Below are 17,545 nucleotides of genomic sequence, written 5' to 3'. Positions count from 1 at the left end.
TGAGCTGGTAGTAATGGGATCAGCTCGCTGCCTGAACTGGCTTTGGCACTCCAGCCATCCTACGCTTGCTGTTTAACAGCGCAGACAGAGGCGTCAGCAGTGGAAACAGCGCCAGAAGTACTGGACTTGGTCTTGCGCACTTTGGGCGACAGACGCACATTGACACACATGGTACAGAGACAACAGCACGTGGGGAATATCTCATCTGGCGCACCCGAAATCACCTCTTGGTATCTTGCGGGGAACTCTGCACGCGTTCCACCGCCGAGATGGTGATGTCAGCGGGCACCTACACCTTCCTGGCGTGTTTCGCTGGTTTCTGGCTGATCTGGGCGCTGGTAGTCATGCTCTGCTGCATCTGCACCTTCCTCCAGCGCCGGCTGAAGCGACAGCGCGAGCGGCGGCTGAGGGAACAGTCTCTGCGGGCGCTGGAGATGGAGCTCCTTGACTGTCACAGTGGAGGATACCCGCCTCTTCCTCCTCCTCCTCCTCCACCTCTTTCTCCGTCCACAGAACCAGTGCAGTTCTGCCCACCTCAGACGCTTGCCCCGCCGGTTCCTCTGCAAGTCCCACACCGGCTGCCAGAGGGCCAACTGGGTCACAGGTGGCAGGTGAGCAGAACAGCTGCTGTGTGTTGTTACTGATTTGCAGCCAGTTTCCCTCCCATCTGCCTCCCTCTGTGGAACCCTCGGGGGTTTGGGGTGTGACACAGTGATACTGTATTAATAAATTAACGATGTCCCGGCGTCCGGGTAGTGTAGCGGTCTATTCCGTTGCCTACCAACACGGGGATCGCGGTTCGAATCCCCGTGTTGCCTCCGGCTTGGTCGGGCGTCCCTGGTTGTGACTAGATGGGAATACAGCAACGGACGGAAGTGACGCAAGACCTCACCGGGCGTATAGACACAATTGGGCCGCGTCTGGGGGTGGAAAGCCGCATGTGGGTATGTGTCCTGGTCTCTGCACTAGTACCTCCTCTGGTTGGTCGGGGAGCCTGTTCGTGGGGGGGACTGGGGAGAATAGTGTGTGATCCTCCCACGTGCTACGTCCCCCTGGGGAAACTCCTCACTGTCAGGTGAAAAGAAGTGGCTGGCGACTCCACATGTATGGGAGGAGGCATGTGGTAGTCTGCAGCCCTCCTCGGATCGGCAGAGGGGGTGGAGCAGCGACCTGGGACGGCTCGGAAGAGTGGGGTAATTGGCCGGGTACAATTGGGGAGAAAAAGGGGGGGGGGTAAGAAAAAAAATATGAACGATATCCCGATCAGGTCTTGTTTTGACTCAGCAATCCGAGTCATTTAATACTGATCCAGGTTCTCGATTCGACTTTTACTTTGTTCTGGGAAATACAGCTGCACTGTGCAGAACATGAGCGGTAGTACAACCATTGTGAGTCAGGTAAGAGGATAAGGTGACACGTTGGCCCATTGGCTAACGGGTCGGACCCTTTAGTCGAGCGGTCAGCGATGTCTCCCGCGGTGCGGGCGATACGAGTTCGCGTCTCGGCCGCGGCACTTCCTGTGGTTGCCTCCCGAACTCGGTACAGTACCTTTGCCCACTGTCATTTACGTAGGGACAGCCGTTCAGTGTATTAACATTGTGTAATTGTTCCCTCCTTGTGCTATTGGTGCCACCGGGGCTCACGATTCCTGCCAAGTGTTCAAACCTATGGTGTCTCTGCCACTAAGTAATAGAAGACCAAAGAGAAGGAACTGGAATGTTGACTGCAGAAGAGCCAGCAATAAGCACTAAGATATAAAGCCAGACATTATCTAATGTTTGACTATAATAAAAACAATGGATTACATGTATACAGCGCTTTATCTGGACACCCAAAGCGCTTCACATCAAAGGGGCAAACTCACCTCAAGCACCACCAATAGGCAGCGGTGCACGGCAGGCAGTTTGCACCAGAACGCTCACCCCACATCAGCTTGAGGCGGAGAGGGAGGAGCCATTGTGCCAATTACATTGGGGGGGGTGACTAGGTAGGCCAGATGGAGAGAGCCAGGTTGGGAATCTCACCAGGGAACCCCTACTCTTTGTGATAAGTGCCATGGGATCTTTAATGACCGCAGTGAGTCAGGACCTCGGTTTAACGTCTCATCTGAAGGACACTACAGCACAGTGTCCCCGTTACTGCACTGGAGTATTGGGATTTGATATTTGTTGTCATTATTGGGACCAGAGGGAAGACTGCCCCTTACTGACCCACCAACACCACTTCAGTTTCCGCGGGGAGGTCTCCCGTCCGAGTACTAGCCAAGCCCACACCTGCTTAGCTTCCGTCATTCGGCAGAGCCAGGGCTGGTAAGGCTGCCGGTAATTAGTTTTAATTAGGTTTAATTACATGTTTGCCATTGATTGATACATTGTTCAATATTGTCATGTTCGATGACGCTGCTGATCAGTCAAAGAAGGTTGAATCAGTTCATCCGGACACGCGTATTGAGAGAAACGGTTCATCCTCATCTAAGGCCTCGTTTAGACTGCAGGCAAATCCCATTTGTATCTCAGATCTGATCTCTCGGACGGACCGTCCAGACTCTTATTTGCAAGGATCAGATCGGATTTGGCTTTGTTCAGACTGCAGCCACATCGTCGACCGAGCTGCATTGGTTGCAGTGGCAACGACGTAGGCGTGGGTACGTTGCGCGTGTGTTGTGTGACGTAATATGCTGGCGACTTCTGTGCAGACAGACAACAACAAAACACCATGGAGATATGTCTTCTCCACCCTTCAGGCACTGTTGTGTGCAGAACTCCTCCGTCGCACCAGACGATACCAGGGACGGAGGAGGCTGGTCTGCACCAGTGTCTCGTGCTGCAGTCACGGCAGCCTTCGCTAGGCAGCGCGAGGTGTCGTCTTCGTCTGGCCAGGGACTACTGTTCTCCACGTTTTAGTCGTCTTCCTTCTCGTTGCACGTGGGTTTGAACTTCCGCGTTCAGAATCTGACGCGAGCGTGCGTTGTGTTGTGTCGCGTTGCGAGTGACGTAATGGACAGTTTGAAACCCGATTTGAGTGGCTAGAGCGTCCAGACTGAGACACATCTTTAGAAATCCGATTTGAGTCAGATATGAAACCACCTCCGAATGTGGCTCAAAGCTGATTTGCAAAGATCAGATTCCAATGTGTTTTGTTGCTGTTCAGACTACATAAAAGAAACCAGATTCCAATCCGGAATCTGCCAAAAATCGGATTTGGCTGCCAGTCTAAACGGGGTATAAGCGACCTCTTCAGGTCAACTGACTGCAGGTGTCCCCACCCTTATAAACAAGACAGTGACTGCAGGTACCCCCACCCGTATAAATAATACAGTGACTGCAGGTACCCCACCCTTATAAACAATACAGTGGCTGCAGGTACCCCACCCGTATAAATAATACAGTGACTGAAGGTGTCCCCACCCTTATAAACTATATAGTGACTGCAGGTACCCCCCACCCTTATAAACAATACAGTGACATAACGACCCAAACCAATGATCAGTTTCATATGAAATATGGGTGTGACCATTAACTAGAGTTACAGTGGTCATGTGTAGTATTCACAGAGGATTGGAGAATAGTTGCAATCACAGCATTGTAAGATGGTGACAGGTGTACTCTTGGCCCCTCGGTTCAGGGATGGTCGTTCCCTCTCCACATAGATGGCCTCTTTGACTCCTCGTTCAAACCAGTGCTCCTCCCTATCAAGGATGTGCACATCCTCACCCCTGAAAGAGTGGCCACTGGCCTGTAGATGGTGTAGACTGTGTAGCTGGTGTAGACTGTGTAGATGGTGTAGACTGTGGAGTCCTGGTGAGGCGTGTGTTGGGTTTCACCAGTGTATGTACGTTGTCATGTTTACCAAAGCAAAAGTCAGTAATTTAAAATGTAAAAATGATTTCTTGAAAAAAACTGGTAGCCCTGAGTGGTTTAGGATGAAAGCGTTCTCTAGATGAGAAACCCTAAATTGAACATCTGGCCTTTGCTCTCTCAGCACTTTTGGTTCTCTCTCTCTGTCTCTCTCTCTCTGTCTCTCTCTCTCTGTCTCTCTCCTCTCTCTGTGTCTCTCTCTCTCTCTCTGTCTCTCTCTCTCTGTCTTTCTCTCTCTCTCTCTCTGTCTCTCTCTCTCTCTCTCTCTCTCTCTCTCTCTCTCTCTCTCTCTCTCTCTCTCTCTCTCTCTCTCTCTCTCTCTCTCTCTGTCTCTCTCTCTCTCTGTCTCTCTGTCTCTCTCTCTGTCTCTCTCTGTCTGTCTGTCTGTCTGTCTGTCTGTCTGTCTGTCTGTCTGTCTCTCTCTCTCTCTGTGATCTCTGTCTCTCTCTCTCTGTCTGTCTCTCTCTCTGTCTCTCTCTCTGTGTCTCTCTCTGTGTCTCTGTCTCTGTCTCTCTCTCTCTCTCTCCTCTGTCTCTCTCTGTCTCTCTGTCTCTGTCTCTGTCTCTGTCTCTCTCTCTCTCTCTCTCTCTCTCTCTCTCTCTCTCTCTCTCTCTCTCTCTGTCTCTGTCTCTGTCTCTGTCTCTGTCTCTGTCTCTCTCTGTCTCTCTCTCTCTCTCTGTCTCTCTCTCTCTCTCTCTCTCTCTCTCTCTCTCTCTCTCTCTCTCTCTCTCTCTCTCTCTCTCTCTCTCTCATCTCCTGTGTCTCTGTCTCTGTCTCTGTCTCTGTCTCTGTCTCTGTCTCTCTCTCTCTCTGTCTCTCTGTCTCTCTCTCTCTCTCTCTCTCATCTGTCTCTCTCTCTCTCTCTCTCTCTCTCCGTCTCTCTCTCTGTCTCAGACGTCTTTCTTGGCGGCATGGTGACAGTTAGTGGAGACATGGGTAGGAGGTGTGGAGGCTGAGTGCTGCGGAGCAACAACAGAAAGCTAAAATAGCAGCCAGGGGGGGGGGAGAGAGAGAGAGAGAGAGAGAGGAGAGAGAGAGAGAGAGAGGAGAGAGAGAGAGAGAGAGAGGAGAGAGAGAAGAGAGAGAGAGAGAGAGAGAGAGGGAGAGAGACACTAAAGAAGACTGATAGTGCTTCGGCGACAAAGCAGTCTGGAGAGACTGATGGAGGTCTGGTAACCAAGGAGCCGGTCGGGATGGAACAAAACAGCCCGCCGAGCAGGACGGAGAGAGAGGAGAGAGAGGGCCTGGCTGGAGGCTGACTCACTGTTTGTGGATCTGTTTTATTTGTCAAGTGAAATACAGCACATACAATAAAGTACAGTACATGGGGGAGGGGGGGGGGCTGTGTGTCTCGGTGCTGCAGTTTTACATCCAAGACACAGCACGACACGAGTGAGATGAGGACAAACCGGTAGCGGGCTCAGCCGTGGGACTGGCGAGCGAGACGGCACGGCGTGTCGCGACGATGGGAGGAGAGGCAGGCTTTCCGTTTCCAGGGCAGCCTCTAGTCTAGCGGATGGGGCTTCAGGTGACTGCGTTCCTCCAAAATGGTGTCGAGGCACAAATTCCTTGGTGTGGAGCTCATGAGTGACGTGGCGATGAGTTGGAGACATGAGCTGTGGAGACGTGTCCCAGCAGAAGGACACCAAAACCGACTGTGGTTTTACTCATAAAGAGAAACAAGCACCGTCTCTTCATTCTTGTCGTACAACAGCAATATTCTGTAGGAGAATATGCTTCAGAAGAGCTGACCACAACGGCGTTGTAGTGGGGGAGGGGGGGCTACCAGGGCCCAGAAAAGGGGGAGGGGGTTAAGTTAGGTTAAGGTACAGTTGCAATCAAACTTATTCAACCCCCACTGCAATTAGGTTTATTGGCAGCATTTACAAACTGTCAGCTGTTTGCAATAAACAAATCAAACAAGAACAATTTAAATAGCTGAGCACAACTAATATTACAAGTGGTTTCTCCAAATTTAACACAAAATGCCACTTTTAATGACAACTGCGGTCTCAAAATTATTCAACCCCTTGATGACGAGCGTCTTCAGTACTTAGTAGAGCGCTCTTTTGCTGTTATGACCTGCTGCAAACGTGACGCATAGCCAGACACCAGCTTCTGGCAGCGTTCCTGAGGAATCTCAGCCCATTGCTCATGGGCAATGGCATCCAGTTCACTAATATTCTTGGGTTTGCGTGCTGTAACCGCCTTCTTCAAATACCACCAGAGATGTTCTACGGGGTTCAAGTCAGGCGACTGTGACGGCCACTCTAGAATCTTCCAGGACTTCTTCTGAAACCAAGCCTTGGTGGACTTTGAGGGATGCTTGGGATCATTGTCCTGTTGGAAGGTCCAATGACGCCCAAGCTTCAGCCTTCTCTCAGACGGCATGACGTTTTCTCTCAGGATTTCCTGATACTTGGTTGAATCCATCTTGCCCTCCACACGCTGCAGGTTTCCAGTGCCAGAGGAAGCAGAGCAGCCCCAGAGCATCACCGAGCCACCACCATGCTCCTTTGTAGGCAGGGTGTTCTTTTCAGCGTATGCTTCATTCTTCCTCCTCCAGACATACCGCTGATCCATAGGCCTGAAAAGTTCCAGTTTTGTTTCATCGCTCCACGGAACAGAATCCCAAAGCCTCTTTGGCTTATTGATATGGTTTTGAGCGTATTGGAGCCGACTTTTCTGTGCTTTTGGGCCAGTAGTGGTGTAGGTCTTGGAGTTCAGGCATGGGGCCCTTCAGCGTGTAGTATGCGCCTTACTGTGCAAACCTCAACCTCAGTGCCTGCTGCCACCAAGTCTCGCTGCAGGTCTTTTGCAGTCACTCGAGGGTTTTTGACCACCTGCCTCCTCAGGAATCTGGTGGCAGCCGTTGATAGCGTCCTCTTTCTGCCACGTCCAGGTAGTGTAGCCACTGTTCCTTCAACTTTGAACTGGCGAACTATGCTTCCAGCTGTATCTCTAGGAACAGTCAGTGCCTTTGCACGCCCGACCAAGCCGGAAATAACACGGGGATTCGAACTGGCAATCCCCGTGTTGGTAGGCAACGGAATAGACCGCTACGCTATCCGGATGCCCCATTGTTGTTGTTGTTGTTGTTGTTTTCTTTTCTTTTTTTACAACCTAGGTCTTATTTTCGTAGTGTTTTCCATCATACATATCAGTTATGATGTCATTTGACTCACCGTCTTCATTCAGTAGATGTTGGACATGGACCACCGCTGGACTCAGCTTTACAGCTTTAACTGGCCGGATGCAGTTGGGGAGGAAAAAAAGGGGGAGGGGGGAATCAGAATGTGAGAGTTCGAGTCTGTTAAATAAATAACTACTCTTTACTCTGATAGCGTAATGTATCTCTATGGACCTGAGCAGTGTGTTGAATCTGTGTTGGATGACTTGGATGTGTGTTGGATGAGTTGGACGTGTGTTAGATGAGTTGGACGTATGTTAGATGAGTTGGATGTGTGTTGGATGTGTGTTGGATATATGTTGGTTGAGTTGGACGTGTGCTCGATGAGTTGGACGTATGTTAGATGAGTCGGATGTGTGTTGGATATATGTTGGTTGAGTTGGACGTGTGCTCGATGAGTTGGACGTATATTAGATGAGTCGGATGTGTGTTGGATATATGTTGGTTGAGTTGGACGTGTGCTCGATGAGTTGGACCTATGTTAGATGAGTCGGATGTGTGTTGAATGAGTTTGATGCGTGGTTGATATGTGTTGGATGAGTTGGATGTGTGTTACATGAGTTGGACGTAAGTTAGATGAGTTGGATGTGTGTTGGATGTGTGTTGGATATACTATGTTGGTTGAGTTGGATGTGTGTTGGATGAGTTGGATGTATGTTAGATGAGTTGGATGTATGTTGGATGAGTTGGACGTATGTTAGATGAGTTGGACGTGTGTTGAATGAGTTTGATGCGTGGTTGATATGTGTTGGATGAGTTGGATGTGTGTTACATGAGTTGGACGTAAGTTAGATGAGTTGGATGTGTGTTGGATGTGTGTTGGATATACTATGTTGGTTGAGTTGGATGTGTGTTGGATGAGTTGGATGTATGTTAGATGAGTTAGATGTGTGTTGGATGTGTGTTGGATATACTATGTTGGTTGAGTTGGATGTGTGTTGGATGAGTTGGACGTACGTTAGATGAGTTGGATGTGTGTTGGATGTGTGTTGGATATACTATGTTGGTTGAGTTGGATGTGTGTTGGATGAGTTGGATGTATGTTAGATGAGTTGGATGTGTGTTGGATATATGTTAGATGAGTTGGACCTATGTTAGATGAGTTGGACCTGTGTTAGATGAGTTGGATGTGTGTTGGATGTGTGTTGGATATATGTTAGATGAGTTGGATGTGTGTTGGATGTGTGTTGGATATATGTTAGATGAGTTGGACCTGTATTAGATGAGTTGGATGTGTGTTGGATGAATTGGACGTATGTTAGATGAGTTGGATGTGTGTTGGATGTGTGTTGGATATACTATGTTGGTTGAGTTGGATGTGTGTTGGATGAGTTGGATGTATGTTAGATGAGTTGGATGTGTGTTGGATATATGTTGGATGAGTTGGACATGTGTTAGATGAGTTGGACCGATGTTAGATGAGTTGGACATGTGTTAGATGAGTTGGATGTGTGTTGGATGAGTTGGACGTGTGTTAGATGAGTTGGACGTAAGTTAGAGGAGTTGGATGTGTGTTGGATATATGTTGGTTGAGTTGGACGTGTGCTCGATGAGTTGGACGTATGTTAGATGAGTCGGATGTGTGTTGGATGTGTGTTGGATATATGTTAGATGAGTTGGATGTGTGTTGGATGAGTTGGATGCGTGGGTTGATATGTGTTGGATGAGTTGGATGTGTGTTACATGAGTTGGACATACGTTAGATGAGTTGGATGTGTGTTGGATGTGTGTTGGATATACTATGTTGGTTGAGTTGGATGTGTGTTAGATGAGTTGGATGTGTGTTATGGAGGACTTTGCCGACACATTAGGAGGGTTTTTAGGTTTTTCACTAAAGATAAAGTGTGTCGTGACTTCCAGAATCTCAAAACCATCTTCTTTTCTCTAGAGGAGTATGGATACATTAAAGTGTGCAATTAATTAGTGCTGAAATGATTAGTCAATCATTTGACTGACCACAAAAAAAGTTATCAATTTTGCCAATGAATCTGCCATTTATGAAGTAAATACAGAAGACATTTTCTTTACTCACCCTTTTCTGATCGAGGTACCACCAGTCCCGCTGGGTTTCTCTACTCCCGGCCGGTTCCTTACCGGCCGGGAGTGTAGGATCTGGAACCTGTTGTTCCAGATCTTATTGGAGGCTAATTAACTGGAACAACAGGTGAATGCAATGCCCTACCTGGCAGTATAGAAAACCAGCAGGGCTGGTGGTACCTGAGGACCTGATTGAGAACCACTGGTTTAGGGTTTTTTATTGCGGCTGCTGTTCAGACTAAAACAGTTTTAAGAAGTCACTTTGGGTTCCGGGAACTTGTGATGGACATTTGCTATTTTTGACATTTTATGTATTGAATGATAAATTAATGTAAAAATAATCAATAGAGCTATCAATAATAAATGCAACTGTTATATCTCCACAATGACTGTAGGAGAAGAAATCTGCTCCAGTGCAGTTCAGGTGATTTCCATCAATAACTTTTTGATCTTACTTCCAGATCCAGATCTGTTTGGGAAACCGCCATGTTATGAGGAGGCCGTCCTCATGGAGGACCCCCCACCTCCTTACAACCAGGTCTTGGCTGATCCACGTGGGGGAATCTATATCAAGCCCACTTTACATGGAATACCACCGCCCCCTCGGCAGAACCATCCGGATCCTCCACCAGCGCCAGTGTCAGAGACCAGAAAGCTTCCCCACTTGGCGCTGTACCCCGAGCGGGGTTACTCCTCCCTGATCCGCCTGCCTTCAGCGCGACGCTGGGACTCGCTGGGTCACCTTCTATCCACCATCGACCTGAACTACAACAACGTGGTGCCGCTGGAGCTTGGCTCTCTCCAGGCGGCGGCTGCCATGGCAACCATGCCTCGCCGGGAGGCCAGGACGCTCCCGGGGGGCTCTGGACTGCGAGGAGCGATGCACAGAGTTCAGGAGCTGCGGGGTGTCCGGGACTTGAGAGGATCGCAGCCAAGCTGTGGTCTGCCCACGGTCTCTCCTCTCCTGGGTAGGAGCACTGCCGTCTAGGCTGGACCACCTTCAGATCCAGATGGAGGACAAGAACACACAACATTGGTCCCAGTCTCCAAAGAACTCTTTCCTTAACATGAAGCTGCCGAGATGACTCGGTGTGGGAGAAGATCAATAAAAACACAAGTTGGGAATCTGAAGTTTTGCCTTTCCAGCCCTCTAATGCCGTTCTGATGCGGTTTCGTGGTTATGGATGCCAACACTGCCAGTGACGAGGTGAAAATGAAAACAATGCACCTTGTGAAGGTCCGCAGTTAAACGGAACAGCATATTTAAGGTAAATCCAAGCATGGAACGGTAGCTAATGATATTGAGAGCCAGTAAGAAAAGTGTGAGTCCTGGTGTCCATTAGTGATACAGCAGTGAGTGTTCCTGCATGTCTGTTGTAACGCCACTAGGAGGCACCATGCAGTCTGCTGGAAGAGCGGTGCGTGATGTCACATAGACTCAACGCCGAGAAACTCCACCGGTGTCAATCTTCAACACAGAAGAGACAAAACACGTAAAGCCAAAATCAGCTTCCACAGAACAGCTGGTGGAAAGTGACTGGGGAGGCAGCCAATATGGATCGGACCAACATCTCATCTCATCATCAACCGTTTCTCCGGGGTCGAGTCGCAGTGGCAGCAAGCCAAGTAGGGCACTTCAGATGTCCTTCTGCCCAGCAGCACCCTCCAGCTCCTCCTGGGGGATCCCAAGGTGTTCTCAGGCCAGATTGGACATGTAGTCCCTCCATTGAGTTCTGGGTCTACCCCGGGGTCTCCTCCCAGTTGGACGTGCTCGGAAAACCTCCAAAGGAAGGCGCCCAGGAGGCATCCTAATTTGATGCCCGAACCACCTCAACTGGCTCCTTTCGACGCGAAGGAGCTCCCTCCGGATGTCCGAGCTCCTCACCCTTTCCCTAAGACTGAGCCCTGACACCCTACGGAGGAGACTCATTTCAGCCGCTTGATGTAATGAGCTGCCATCCCAGTGCTCCCAGTCTTACTGGCCGTGTGCTGAGCTGACGTGACTTCAGAGCGCTTACACAAGACATCTGAAGGACTTCTCTGACACCTTCACATCTTACATTCAGTCCTCCATGATAAGGACATCCTGATAAAGCTGACTTCCAGAGACACACATCTGAGCTGTATGGACTCTTTGTCAATAATTAGCATGACTCATTAGTTTCTTATCATACTATACATCACTTTTACTATAGGCTTAATTTTCCTTTAAACCAGTGTTGCCACCAGGTTCTGAATTTAACATTTTTGCTCACCTGCCAAAGGAGGGAAAAAGAACACGTTTACAGGCCAGAAGTTAAAGAAAACAAAAATATCAGCTTTTCCCCTCTTTATTTGACAGGAGAATAGGATGAGAGAGGAAACACGGGGTGAAAAGTGTAAGGAAAGATATGCAGCAAACCCACGTCTCTACGATGAGGCCTGAGCCACCAGGATGTCCCCAGACATTATTTTCACCAGCCAACCATTTTCCGTTTGCAAGCATTGCTTCATTATTAACCAAGTTGCAACTGGACTTGGTGTATATCCGCGAAGATGTTTCGCCTCTCATCCAAAAGGCTTCCTCAGTTCGTGCCTTTCTGACCCAGTGTTTCTCAACCCAGTCCTCAAGGAACCCCTATCCTGCAGATTTTCATTGTAACCCTGCATAGGTAGCCCTGCTTGTACTTAATCGACCAATCATCTCGCAGCACTTCGTTATGCAAGGTGTGCAACATCTGACAAAATTCATTGCTGATTGGTTGAATAACTACAAACAGGTACCTATTCAGGGTTGCAAAGAAAATATGCAGGATAGGGGGTCCTTGAGGACTGGGTTGAGAAACACTGGACTAGACCAAGCTAGTCTGACTGGCTGGTGATGAGACTCAGAATTTATCCTCTTTGGAGTCAGACTAGCTTGGTCTAGTCAGAAAGGCACAAACTGAGGGAGCCTCTTGGATGAGAGGCGAAACGTCTTCACGGATATATACCAAGTCCAGTTGCACTTGATTCAACTCCTTTGGATAACCATGACGACCTGGATGAATGAGAACATTCACAGGCATGTCTTCATTATTAAGTTACATGGTTACATTTTTCTCTCCATGAAGTTTCATGTATTAACTAGTACAGCGTTAAAAAAGACAAGATGAGTTTCAGAGATGCCATCCCAAAACATTGTGACCACTTCCTGGATGACATCACTGCTAGAGACAGACGTAGCAACACAGCGCTCCTCTGACCTTTCCTGGTCCTTGGTGCTCTCCACTTGCATGTCTGTTGCCTCTGTGAATAATTTCTTTAATTTCTGTTGAATGTGGGCCATACTATAACTGGGATCCCAGGATTCCACCGTCATTAAAATTGACATTTCTCACAGAAACGTCTTCCACCTCCCTGTTTGTTTTTGTCTGCATCTTCATTTTTCTTCCTGGTAGGAAAACTCCTCTTCGTCTGGACTACAGAGCTTCATCTTTACTCTGGTGTGGCGGCGAGCAGGACGACAGAGAGGCGGACGGGCTGTGAGAGTTAATGCTCTGTACATTCAGTCAAAGGCTTGTTTCATATACGGTGCATCCAGAAAGTATTCACACCCCTTCACTTTCCCCACATTTTGTTATGTTACAGCCTTATTCCAAAATGGATTAAATTCCCTTTTTCCCTCATCAATCTACACACAATACCCCATAATGACAAAGTGAAAAAGGTTTTGTAGAAATTTTTGCAAATTTATTAAAAATAAAAAACTGAAATATTGCATTTACATAAGTATTCACACCCTTTACTCAGTACTTGGTTGAGGCACCCTTGGCAGCGATTACGGCCTCAAGTCTTCTTGGGTATGAAGCTACAAGCTTGGCACACCTATATTTGGGGTATTTCTCCCATTCTTCTCTGCAGATCCTCTCCAGCTCTGTAAGGTTAGATGGGGAGCGTCGCTGCACAGCTATTTTCAGGTCTTTCCAGAGATGTTCAATGGGGTTCAAGTCTGGGCTCTGGCTGGGCCACTCAAGGACATTCCACAGACTTGTCCCGAAGCCACTCCTTCGTTGTCTTGGCTGTGTGCTTAGGGTCATTGTCGTGTTGAAAGGTAAACCTTCACCCCAGTCTGAGGTCCTGAGCGCTCTGGAGCAGGTTTTCATCAAGGATCTCTCTGTACTTTGCTCCATTCATCTTTCCCTCGATCCTGACTAGTCTCCCAGTTCCTGCCGCTGAAGAACATCCCCACAGCATGACGCTGCCACCACCATGCTTCACTGTAGGGATGGTATTAGCAAGGTGATGAGAGGTGCCTGGTTTCCTCCAGATGTGACGTTTGGCATTCAGGCCAAAGTGTTCAATCTTGGTTTCATCAGACCAGAGAATCTTCTTTCTCATGGTCTGAGAGTCCTTTAGGTGCTTTCTGGCAAACTCCAAGCGGGCTGCCATGTGCCTTTTACTGAGCAGAGGCTTCCGTCCGGCCACTCTACCATAAAGGTCTGATTGGTGGAGTGCTGCAGAGATGGTTGTCCTTCTGGAAGGTTCTCCCATCTCCACAGAGGAACGCTGGAGCTCTGTCAGAGTGACCATCGGGTTCTTGGTCACCTCCCTGACCAAGGCCCTTCTCCCAAGATTGCTCGGTTTGGCTGGGCGGCCAGCTCTAGGAAGAGTCCTGGTGGATCCAAACTTCTTCCATTTACGAATGATGGAGACCACTGTGCTCTTCGGGACCTTCAAAGCTGTAGAATTTTTTTTGTACCCTTCCCCAGATCTGTGCCTCGATACAATCCTGTCTCAGAGGTCCACAGACAATTCCTTTGACTTCATGGCTTGGTTTCTGCTCTGACATGCACTGTCAACAGTGGGACCTTATATAGAGAGGTGTGTGCCTTTCCAAATCATGTCCAGTCAATTGAATTTACTAGAGGTGGACTCCAATCAAGATGTAGAAACATCTCAAGGATGATCAGTGGAAACAGGATGAACCTGAGCTCAATTTTGAGTGTCACAGCAAAGGGTGTGAATACTTACGTAAATGCAATATTTCCGTTTTTTATTTTTAATAAATTTGCAAAAATTTCTACAAAACCTTTTTCACTTCGTCATTATGGGGTATTGTGTGTAGATTGATGAGAAATAAAAGGAATTTAATCCATTTTGGAATAAGGCTGTAACATAACAAAATGTGGGGAAGTGAAGGGGTGTGAATACTTTCTGGATACACTGTATGTCTTTCTTTTTTGGCCTTGATTTATTTTTTTCCTGAATCTTTATCCGTATAAGGTGGACAGCTCACATTGTTTTATACACTAAAAAGAGCCGTTTTAAGTAGGGGAGCACAGATAATGACACTGGTACAGGTATCCGGCCTATACCAGGCTAAAATGGAGAATCGATATCAGAGATATTACTACTACTACTACTACTACTACTACTACTACTACTACTACTACTACTACTACTACTTTTGGCTGCTCCCGTTAGGGGGCGCCACAGCGGATCATCTGTTTCCATCTCTTCCTGTCCTCTGCGTCTTCCTCTGTCACACCAGCCACCTGCATGTCCCCCCTCACCACATCCATAAACCTCCTCTTTGGCCTTCCTCTTCTCCTCTTCCCTGGCAGCTCCATATTCAGCATCCTTCTCCCAATATACCCAGCATCTCTCCTCCACACATGTCCAAACCATCTCAATCTTGTCTCTCTTGCTTTGTCTCCAAACCATCCAACCTGAGCCGTCCCTCTAATATACTCGTTCCTAATCCTGTCCTTCTTCATCACTCCCAATGAAAATCTTATCATCTTCACCTCTGCCACCTCCACCTCCTCCTCCTGTCTTTTCATCAGTGCCACTGTCTCCAAACCATACAACATAGCTGGTCTCACTACCATCTTGTAAACCTTCCCTTTAACTCTTGCTGGTACCCTTCTGCCACAAATCACTCCTGACACTCTTCTCCACCCACTCCACCCTGCCTGCACTCTCTTCTTCACCTCTCTTCTGTACTCCCCGTTTACTTTGGACAGTTGACCCCAAGTATTTAAACTCATATGTCTTCATCACCTCCACTCCTTGCATCCTGACCCTTCCACTGTCCTCCCTCTCATTCACACATATGTATTCTGTCTTGCTCCTACTGACTTTCATTCCTCTTCTCTCCAGTGCATACCTCCACCTCTCCAGGCTCTCCTCCACCTGCACCCTACTCTCACTACAGATCACAATGTCATCCGCAAACATCATCGTCCACGGAGACTCCTGCCTGATCTGGTCTGTCAACCTGTCCATCACCATTGCAAACAAGAAAGGGCTCAGAGCCGATCCTTGATGTAATCCCCCCTCCACCTTGAACCCATCTGTCATTCCAACCACACACCTCTCCACCGTCACACTTCCTCATACATATCCTGCACCACTCCTACATACTTCTCTGCAACTCCCTACTTCCTCATACAATACCACACCTCCTCTCTCGGCACCGTTTCTCTAAATCCACAAAGACCCAATGTACCTCCTTCTGGCCTTCTCTATACTTCTCCATCAACATTCTCAAATCAAACATCACATCTGTGGTGCTCTTTCCTGGCATGAAACCATACAGCTGCTGCTGATCATCACCTCTCCTCTTAACCTAGCTTCTGTTACTCTTTCCCATGTAATGTCATGTAAAAATTTATTTCAAACTGTACAAGGTTTAAATGGGCATTATTTCTTGATCTTAGGGACAGGATCCCCCTAAAAAAAAAAAAAAAAAACAAACAAAAAACAAAAAACAAAACGGTAAATTCATTTGATGGGGTTATTTTAAAATGTTCATGTATTTTGGAATTGGAAACATTTGGTTCATTTTGTAATGCATAACAGTTTCCGTACTGAAACGGCTGGAAAAAGCACATCTGTCAGATGGCTAATAAAGGTATGAGCATCTGAAAGACTCATAAATATCTTTAATACAAATATGGGTAGAAAAAATACTAACAGCTGTTAATGTTTTGTAATGCTGAAGAACTGGATGAGTGACAGGAAGTTGTAGTTGGCTAGAGAGACCGTTTGATAAAGGTCACAGGTTCGATGCATGAACCACTGTTGAGCAAGGCAGCGAGACCCTCACCTTCTCCATTTTTTAAACTGCCCTGGGCGAGGAAGTGAAACGCCTTCAACACCAACGTGGATGAGACCACTTGTGGAGGTTCAGGTTTGGCTGCTTGGGGGGTCGCAGCTCCTCTGAGAACTGATTGAAGACTTAGCAAGACATCGCAGCGCCTTTACCTTCACTGAAGTTTGGATGACAGAAGACCTCCAGCAGGTCTTTGTACCTGTATGTACAAAGCCTCTGACTTCCATCTGAAGAGACATAATCAAATGATCTGAACTCTTTCCATCCCCCAACTCTCCCACAGTCGTCCCTGACTCCCTACGTCACCTCCAATAGCTCCTATCTGTAAATCTGTGGTGTTCCGTTTTGTTCGGTGGAGGTCTCCTTGCTTATTTGTCTGTCACTGTGAATCTCTTCCTGATATGGTTGAGCTCCTTTCCTCTCTCCTTTCCTCTCTGTCTTTTCTCATTCTATCAGTCAGTTTCTGTTCACTCACTCTCCCATTTTCTCTCTTTCTGCTCCCTTTATCCCTCCCTCCACCCCACCCCCTGCCTCCTCTCTCAATTTTCTCTTTCCCGTTCCTGCCCTTTTCCTTCCATCTATCCCCCGCCCCAGTTCAGCCATCATTGTCACGGCAACCAGTTTAGTCGTCATCATCACAACCAGTTCAGCCACCACAGCAACCAGTTTAGATACCATCACTATCATGATAACCAGTTCAGTCATCCTCACTGGCTGAGAGCATTGACTGGTTTTCCAACCTTACAGTCTTCTTTCTTTCCCAGAAGGTTAAATCAGTTCATCTGGACACAACGTTTATTTGGAGAAACGTTTATCATCACCTAAGTGACCTCTTCAGTCCAAACTGACTGCATGTACCCCCACCCTTATAAACAATACAGTGACTGCAGGTACCCCACCCTTATAAACAATACAGTGACTGCAGGTACCCCACCCTTATAAACAATACAGTGACTGCAGGTACCCCACCCTTATAAACAATATAGTGACTGCATGTACCCCCACCCTTATAAACAATACAGTGACTGCAGGTACCCCCACCCTTATAAACGATATAGTGACTGCAGGTACCCCCACCCTTATAAACAATACAGTGACTGCAGGTACCCCCACCCTTATAAACAATATAGTGACTGCAGGTACCCCCACCCTTATAAACAATACAGTGACTGCAGGTACCCCCACCCTTATAAACGATATAGTGACTGCAGGTACCCCCACCCTTATAAACAATACAGTGACTGCAGGTACCCCCACCCTTATAAACAATATAGTGACTGCAGGTACCCCCACCCTTATAAACAATACAGTGACTGCAGCTACCCCCACCCTTATAAACGATATAGTGACTGCAGGTACCCCCACCCTTATAAACAATACCGT

The 17,545-nt window shown here is 47.8% G+C and overlaps 1 protein-coding gene across 1 annotated transcript; it reads left to right on the top strand.

Annotated features, from left to right (window-relative positions):
- The first annotated feature begins 269 nt into the window (after positions 1-269).
- Positions 270-10,072, top strand: LOC130116456 (proline-rich protein 7). Its single transcript, XM_056284362.1, has 3 exons — positions 270-611; positions 9,095-9,152; positions 9,546-10,072. The coding sequence occupies exons 1-3, from the start codon at positions 270-272 to the stop codon at positions 10,070-10,072; spliced, it is 927 nt and encodes a 308-aa protein (XP_056140337.1).
- Positions 10,073-17,545: the final 7,473 nt, after the last annotated feature.

This window comes from Lampris incognitus, chromosome 8 (assembly GCF_029633865.1).
Source record: "Lampris incognitus isolate fLamInc1 chromosome 8, fLamInc1.hap2, whole genome shotgun sequence".
Taxonomy (NCBI): Eukaryota; Metazoa; Chordata; class Actinopteri; order Lampriformes; family Lampridae; genus Lampris; species Lampris incognitus.
The sequence above is the reverse complement of the archived record's forward strand: the minus strand, read 5'-3'. Positions and strand labels throughout refer to the sequence as shown.

Bases quoted from the DNA above. Each gene is read 5' to 3' on its own strand.
- LOC130116456 (XM_056284362.1), top strand. From the start codon at position 270: ATGGTGATGTCAGCGGGCACCTACACCTTCCTGGCGTGTTTCGCTGGT. The intron at 612-9,094 runs GTGAGCAGAACA...TTTCTGATCGAG, and splicing joins AACTGGGTCACAGGTGGCAG to GTACCACCAGTCCCGCTGGG. The intron at 9,153-9,545 runs GTAGGATCTGGA...TCTTACTTCCAG, and splicing joins GTTCCTTACCGGCCGGGAGT to ATCCAGATCTGTTTGGGAAA.